The sequence below is a fragment of the Octopus bimaculoides genome, chromosome 3 (assembly GCF_001194135.2).
Source record: "Octopus bimaculoides isolate UCB-OBI-ISO-001 chromosome 3, ASM119413v2, whole genome shotgun sequence".
Lineage (NCBI taxonomy): Eukaryota > Metazoa > Mollusca > Cephalopoda > Octopoda > Octopodidae > Octopus > Octopus bimaculoides.
Window position 1 is genome coordinate 134415950 of NC_068983.1, and position 8103 is coordinate 134424052.

At 34.0% G+C, this 8103-nt stretch overlaps 2 protein-coding genes across 3 annotated transcripts in view; one reads left to right on the forward strand and one right to left on the reverse strand.

Moving 5' to 3' along the window:
• The window catches only part of LOC106870924 (heparan sulfate glucosamine 3-O-sulfotransferase 1), a 29826-nt gene extending 25070 nt beyond the window's left edge, over positions 1-4756 (forward strand). For both annotated transcript variants that reach the window (XM_014917161.2, XM_014917160.2), the window contains exon 3: positions 3843-4756. The gene's annotated coding sequence lies outside the window, so the exon portion shown is untranslated. The remainder of the gene's footprint in view (positions 1-3842) is intronic.
• Positions 4757-7229: 2473 nt separating this feature from the next.
• Positions 7230-8103, reverse strand: part of LOC106870922 (NADH dehydrogenase [ubiquinone] 1 alpha subcomplex subunit 6) — an 8313-nt gene continuing 7439 nt past the window's right edge. Inside the window, exons 3-4 of the mRNA XM_052966791.1 lie at positions 7577-7666; positions 7230-7482 (exon numbers count right to left, since the gene is read on the reverse strand). Coding sequence (XP_052822751.1) covers positions 7337-7482; positions 7577-7666 — 236 coding nt within the window. The 3' untranslated portion in view covers positions 7230-7336. The remainder of the gene's footprint in view (positions 7483-7576; positions 7667-8103) is intronic.

The following is an 8103-nucleotide window of genomic DNA, read 5'->3' on the forward strand; positions in this document are numbered from 1 at the left end:
GGTCTGTGGGGGTGGTCTGTGTGTGTATCTGTCTGTGTGCGCGCGCTTGGTTAATGATTAATTTTCAAACGAATTATATCAGAGTGAATAGAGAAAAATGAAGAAGGTTTCAAGATATAGAAATATAACCATTAAAACCATTATAAGATAAGGGGAACATGGAGTCGATAAAGTTTATATTTTAGCATAAATCATATTTTAAAAGCAGAGGACAGCTAATTAAATGTACAATGAGAAGGTAATTAAACGAGCTATTTCTGTTGAACAGCATGGAATTCAAAAAATTCAGAACCAAATATTACAATAAGTCTCCAGAGTATTTTGTATTTGTATCGCAAAATTCTTAACCTGAAATTATGTGTTGAAATAGATATTTTTGTAGCTTGAAATAGTCAGTCTTTTTGCTAATATACACATGTGCATTGATTCTATTTCACTTATTTTTATTATTGTAATCAACAAGTTGACTTATTAACTAATTGAATGCTTCATTAATCATTCGATCAGTTGATCAATTAGTTTGTCAAAGCCCATTCATCGTCATTCGCAACCTCATCAATGATGTGCCTTGATTACTCTAGGTGTGAAACTTTGGATACAAATTCCACGCTGTGTTCCATATTAGGATAATTTTTCATGAGTTCCTAGATTTATTTCTATTCGTAGTCCTTCTTGTAGCTCATGCAGTAATCGGTGAGAACTGTCCGTCAATATCAGACTCGCTTTTATCATTTGAAATATTGGTGCTGTCAACTAAATCTTCTTCATTTAACTCCTGTTCCTCAAGCAATACCTCAGTTTTTACTTCAAGTAAATCAACCAATCTTTAATTTTGAATTGAACAGGTGAAATTAATCTTGTCTGTGTTTAGTTGTTTTCTGGTTCCAGCATCACAATCATTCAGAATTTAGACAAAATGGCCTCCCAACATGCTGTAAGATAAAATTTCTCTAATGAATTGCTGTTGCGATTATCTTCGCAAAATGAAGTATTCTTCATTGTGTGAATATAATTGCAACAGTTAATTAAATTTTTCTTTATCTCTGAAAGAGTAAGCTAATTTTCTCCCGTATCAACCAGTATTTTTCATAGTAAATTTTTAACATTATTTTGTTCCAAAATAACAAAGTGATATACAACTTGATATTATAGTTGTATAAATAGTGTACCAATATCAGGTGGTGTTAAAAACAGAGCCATAAAGTTAGAGTGTTCTAAATCACGGATGTGATAGTGTGTTATCAATTAATAGTGAAATGTTGAAGTCTATATTTTTTCCTTTTCTATAAATTTCAACATCAGGAAGTTTTGATAGACCACTTTAGAACATTGCAACAGTCATCCATGTTCTTTTTATTTGCACGCCAGTGAACAGAAAGGGGAACATTTTTTTTCAACCTTCTCATTAAGAAGCTCATTAATTAATAGTGGCTACGAGAAAGAGATATCGGATCTAGTTTAAATTGATTCACAAAATCATCCCCCATTAATTTTGCTCAGATTGCTTTCAATTTTGGTGTATAGATGCAACTCTGAATTTTGATTACGATCAGCCATAGAGGTTTAAAGTTTGATCCTCTCTGCTGACTGGGTGGAAATGATTAAACTTTAAACCTCTATAACTTTTTAAAAACATTTTTCTGGAAAAAATGAAATAACTCCAGCAATTCAGTTTGGGCAAGTGTATTATTGAGCCAACGTCGGAGTAACCAGTAAACATCAAAGGATCAACACCAAGAAGGAAGAATTGCCCGACAGGTAGCTAGAGGACGGAGAAGTTGCTGTCTGCCAGTAGAGAAGGAAAGAGTAAGGGATACACAGTGCTGACTAGAAAGGAAAAAAAAAGATAAAGGTGGCTCTGCTCTAATTGGCTGTATGCAAATGAGTTCATTACTGGGGTCTGGAACTCTCGTGAGAAAAATTTCGCGTGTCGCACGTTGTACTGTATTGATTCTTCGCACCACGGGATTCATTTTTCTGTGAACTTAGTACAGATAATTTGTCATTATTTTTGAATTCTGCATGCAAAAACATATAAGATACAGGTATTCTTTTTCTTGGGACAAATTCTTTGTTGACCAGTGTTATTCTTGTAGTTTACACATCCAAACATGAAAGCGTTACTCAACTTTGGAGTTTTGGGAGACAGACATCGCCTTTTCACACACACACATGCACACACATACATACATACATACCTCTACCTCTCTCTCTTCTCTTCCCATGTGACATACATACCTCTACCCCTCTCTCTCTTCTCTTCCCACGTGACCGGCGTTCGGCTAAGCCTGATCTTTCTTTCTTGGCCGGCCGTTGTGCATGCAACATCGATATTCCTCCCTGTGCCTGTGAAAACTTGTATCTCTGCCATAAGGCTTTATTTCCCCACACGTCAGTTTAATTTAATTCGACCTTAGTCAAAAGACACCTGTTGTTATGTCCTTGAATTAGAAAACTTTGATCAAAGACATTCTAGCCTTGACCATCACATCTTTTTAGGTATATCATACACTACATTGTCTAATACGTTCTTTCCAGTTTTAACATGATTAGGATTTGAGGGCATTTAGCTACTATTTCCAGCAGGTCTTCTGACCATGTCAAAACATCTGTGCTGGCTCATAGTCATTTTTTCATCTAAGAAAAGGAAATATCTTCTTATATAATATTTAATCATTCCTTCTAAATTAATTTCTAACACAGACTAACTTGTAAGATCCTGAGCTGAAACACACAGCTCAAGATCAAGAGACTGGTTCAACTTCATGTTAGTACCCAAAATATCACTTCATTATTTGGATTCTTAAAGTAAATTTTAGTTGTAATTTAGTTCAAATAATGAAAGGAATACAATCTTTGACAGCTTGAGAATATACACTGGATAATAATTTTCATCACTTCTCAAAATGCTCAAGAATCCTTAACTTTTAAAAGGAAGAACATGTAAGTTGTGGCATATCTGATTTCCTCTTTACTTAACAGTCTAAGGGAAGTGGAATCACTTTGATTATGGATTAAATTCACAAAGTAGTTTCAGTTTGCTGGGAGCTCACCTATATTGTGCCAGTCAGGCAATATCAAGAGAGCTGCTTGTCGCTTCCTGGTGCTTACAAAATGAAGGACACATTCAATAATGTAGATATATAATGTCAGAAATATGATAGGATGATCTCTGTTGGAACATCTTTGATCATAAGTTTTCTCACTCAGGATAGACCAGGGGCTAAACATGAGCTAATTTACCTAAACTGAATACAAGTTTGTTGTTTTTTTGTTGTTGTTTTTGTGTGTTTCAAGTTGATATTGTTTTGAGTTCAATATATTACTGGTAATTATTTTGTCAATCCAAGAGTTGAAAGTCAGACACTTCCAGTGAAATCTGAACTTGACACAGTAAAATATCAAACTACATAAAATACAGTATCCAATCCAACATTCTTATAGAAACATAAAACCTGAAATATTTAAAGAAGAAGAAATAGAAAGTTATTGTTATCATGTCATTGGTTTAAATAACATCAAGTTGGAATTATAGTCAAATCTTGATACCTGTTTGGTAGCTTCTTCTTTTATGTAGCTAATATCTACCAAAAAGAATTTTGCAATTCCCTACATCCTTGATTCTCTAAATCTAAGGTTTCCCATCTATTTAATAAATGTTTATATTCCCGTATAGAATTTACATTATTTACTTTTGAGTCTTAGATTTAAATTTTCAGCAAATTTACTCAAATGGAGCATTTGTATTTCGCTATAGCATTTCCAAAAGCCTATTTTCCATATTATTTCAATGGTGTTAAAGAAATTCTTTCAGGTTTTTTTTGTTTTGATATTTTTCATAGGTGGCCCGGTGATTTTTTTCTCCACTGTACTGATGAAGCAGTAATTCATGAATAATTTTTGGAGTGATGGAAAAGAATCTCAAAACCAAATCAAGATTTTCCAGAAATTCAGGCAAACATTCTCTTTCTGTTAAACTAATCTTTCAGATGACTGAATTAGAGAGAATTACAATTACCTAAACTGTTGCACCAAACTATCATTGAACTAAAGTCTCAATGACTGAACTCGTAATCCATACATTTGAATCAAACATTTTCATACCTCAAATAGACAGATAAATTTGTATATTACAAACAAAATATACAACAAACTCCTAATCAAAGAAGTGCATCAACAGAGAAAAGAAAAGTTCAAACTATTAAACCATATATCTTCAATGAAATATTTTTATGATGGCAGTAACCTAGCATGGTCATAGATCACTAGCCAAGGCCAGCAAAAGAGTGAATTTGATCAGATAACAATTTTTATTTCATCTGATCAATTTCAGAAATCAGCCATGATCATTTGTGCTGAAACGAAAAACTTAGACAACAAAGCTACATGTCTCTTCACCAAGCACCAAAAAAAATATATATTTGAGAGACAAATCCACAATGTGCTTTCGCTTTTTGCTTTGCCTTTCATGTATGTCAATGCTTTTAGGAAAAATATGAACAGCACAGCTTTCCATTTCTTATCCCCCTTAAAAAAAAAGAAAATGGTTTTGTAGAATAAAAAGTTTTCACAGCAACAAACAAGCTGAATAAAACATTTTGACTCACACCATCGCATTCATGACAAATTATTTTTTCTTCAATGAATTTAAAGACTGTCTTTTTAGATATTTCTTGATTGGAAAATTTATCTACTTTTACAAACTAATTGTGAAATATCAAAACTTTGGTGATTAAAGACTGATTTATTTTCATTATTTGTGGCTGAAGTTTTATTTCTTTATTGTAGCCATCTCACATCGCTTAACTCTCACATGTCTTACACACAAAAAAAAGATCAACATTACATAGTCACATTTCCCTCAGCAGTGTGAAACCACATACATTAAGATACACTGAGTGATCCAATTCAGTAGGGTTTTTTTGTCCACCCCTCTTCACAATATAAATAGCTAGTGTACAATATTTCCAGCCATAATAAATTAAACAGCAGCAGAATATGTACAGCAAAAGGAAAATATTCCCAATGGAACATGATAAATTTTATGTCTAAAAAAGTGAATACTAAGAAGATAAGATATTGAACAAACAATAATTGGTCAATAGTTCATATACTGTTGTTAACTTGGAATTGCATCAACAGCCAAGTTCATTTAGATACCACAGAACGGTATAGTTCACAAATGTATGCAATTGGAGCACTGTAAAGCTAATAGGTGTTTCATTAAGTTGCGGAACTAAGTTCAATAGGGTTAAGAACCAACCACTAGTATCACCACAACCAGGTGTGTAATAAAGAAATTTTTTTGTTTGAATTCAAAAGCTCAATGGGTGCATCAACCATTGTACAATATTCCAAGTCAAGATTAACAAACTCCTGTTGTCCCAGACCAACTACCAGTAAATATATTGGTATCATGATGTATTTGTAGCCTCTATAAACATAGTGTAACAAACAAAACTCTTATCTTTCAGAGCCCTAAATTCAAATGGACACAAAAGCTTATTCAAGTGTCTTCTTCATAGAAAATTATCTCAATGCTTTATTTTCAGCAGTGATTCCCCTATCAATGTATCACAAGAGGTATCTATGTTGCAGGTTTTTATTAAAATAATTGAAAATTTTAGAAAATCCATCAGTGTGATCAATAAAATAAGGTAAACAATAGTTTTCTATAGTAGTAGTGATCTTTAAAGAATTACCAAGGGACATCCATGATCTGAGACTTATTTTGTGCAAGATGTGTTATGGGGATCGAAAAATGTAAGTATTCACAAGATTTAAAAACTTGGATGATTCATGATAAATGTAACTATGATAGTTTGGACATGTTATATGATGCCATGGGCCTGTAACTCATTGGTGAAGCTGTACAAGTGATTTCAAGAAATAGAGCATGTCTTGAACATTTTACACTTGATGGAGCCTATACCTCTCCAGATTTGACTTCAGTCAATTTCTTCCAGAAGGAAAAGAGAGAAAGAGTTAGATAAGAAAGAGTTAGTACAGAACTGCTATTTTATTTATCAGCCTAAAAGGATGAAAAGCAAAGTTGATTTTGGCAAGATTAGAGCTCAGAATGGAGAGAGCCAGAGTGATTACAGAAAAGCAATCCGTTCAATGTTCTGCTGTCTCTGCTGATCAACCACCTAGACTGGACATATGGACATAAAATCTATAAATATATTGGATAACAATAACCAGATCAGTACTACTACAGATAGATAAATATAGTGAAAATAGTGGAACAGATAGGAAATAAAGTTTGCAGAAAAATGAACAAAGAATAACTGTAATGATTTCTAATAGTGCACAAGGTTACAGCAGGGATGACTAAAATTAATGTAATTGAGCATGGCACTTGTGCCGGTGGCACGTGTGAAGACATTCGAGCGAGATCATTGCCAGTGCCGCTGGACTGGCTCCTGTGCAGGTGGCATGTAAAATACACCATTTTGAGCGTGGCCGTTGCCAGTACCGCCTGACTGGCCTTCGTGCCAGTGGCACGTAAAAGTACCCACTATACTCTTGGAGTGGTTGGCATTAAGAAGGGCATCCAGCTGTAGAAACTCTGCCAAATCAGACTGGAGCCTGGTGTAGCCATCTAGTTCATCAGTCCTCAGTCAAATCGTCCAACCCATGCTAGCATGGAAAGCAGACGTTAAACGATGATGATGATGACAAGAATTTCATCGGTACATATTCAGACCAATGCTAGTTGGTTCAAATATCATGCAAGTTGTAAAATAGATCCAATATTGGTCAATCAACTAAATAAATCTGGTCACCAATTATTATTAAACAACTATTTTAATGTTGACTGTGAACTTCATTAACATTTAAATTAACAATAAAGAGTTTTTGTCAAAATAGTCTGAGAGATTTTAGAGAATGACAGAACACAGAACTCATAGAAAATGTCTATCCTGATCAAATGTAGATTCCAGATCAAATTCACAAAGATTTGCTCCACTGTAAACACTGAATATACATAATTAGGTTTGATTCAACACCTTCTGCTCCAAATGAAGTCTCATTAAGTTTCGTCACCATCTTGTCATCACTGTCGCCACCTCCACCATCATCATAACATGATTTCAGTTCAGGTTAAAACATAACAGATTTATTCTATGACAGATTATTTGCTTCTCTTAATTGTTCCAACAGTTACTACTACTACAACCAGACATCTGTTTCAACACAACTAACTATATTCAACAACGACAACAAATTTTTCATATAAGTTTATTGCCTATTTGTTTGTTACACAAAGCAATTTCCCAACAAACCTACAAAAGTTAATATACAAAACAAGAGCAACTTTATGGAAGTGGAACTAATCACTGCCATCATAGAATTTGGATAGAAAATCTGCAGGTCGAGGGTTCTCAGAATCCCTGAAATATTTCATAATATGATGTCTCTGTTTCCAAACTTCCATGGTCTCCACCAACTCCATTTGACCCTGGAATGAACAAGACAAAGTTAGTTATCTTCGATAATTTACAGGACATATAAAAAAAATATTGTTTGTTATTACTGGGAATGTATTTTACACCATTATATATTATTTTACCTTTATAATAATCATTAGACATAATCTGCCACAAGTAGTATTTGAACACATAACCAGTGAGTTTATCATTGTGCATAATTTTCAACTTCTCTGGAAATATAAATTTAAGTAACAGAATAAGGATAAGCAAGCAGTGAGCTGTTTGAAGCTAATTCACTTTACTTACATGCGACTGTTGTTTAACTCAGGTCATCTCTGAGTGAGCATGCCTATGAGCAAAGACAGTTCATCTGTCACCACCCTAATTATATTACCCAGTGTATCTTTCTTTACTTAAGATAGTATAGTGCAATTTGAGGGAGATTTAACAGCTACTTCTTATTTCTTTATTGCCCACAAGGGGCTAAACATAGAGGGGACAAACAAGGACAGACAAAGGGTTTAAGTCGATTAGATCGACCCCAGTGCATAGCTGGTACTTAATTTATCGACCCCGAAAGGATGAAAGGCAAAGTCGACCTCGGCGGAATTTGAACTCAGAATGTTGAGGCAGACGAAATACCGCTAAGCATTTCGCCAGGCGTGCT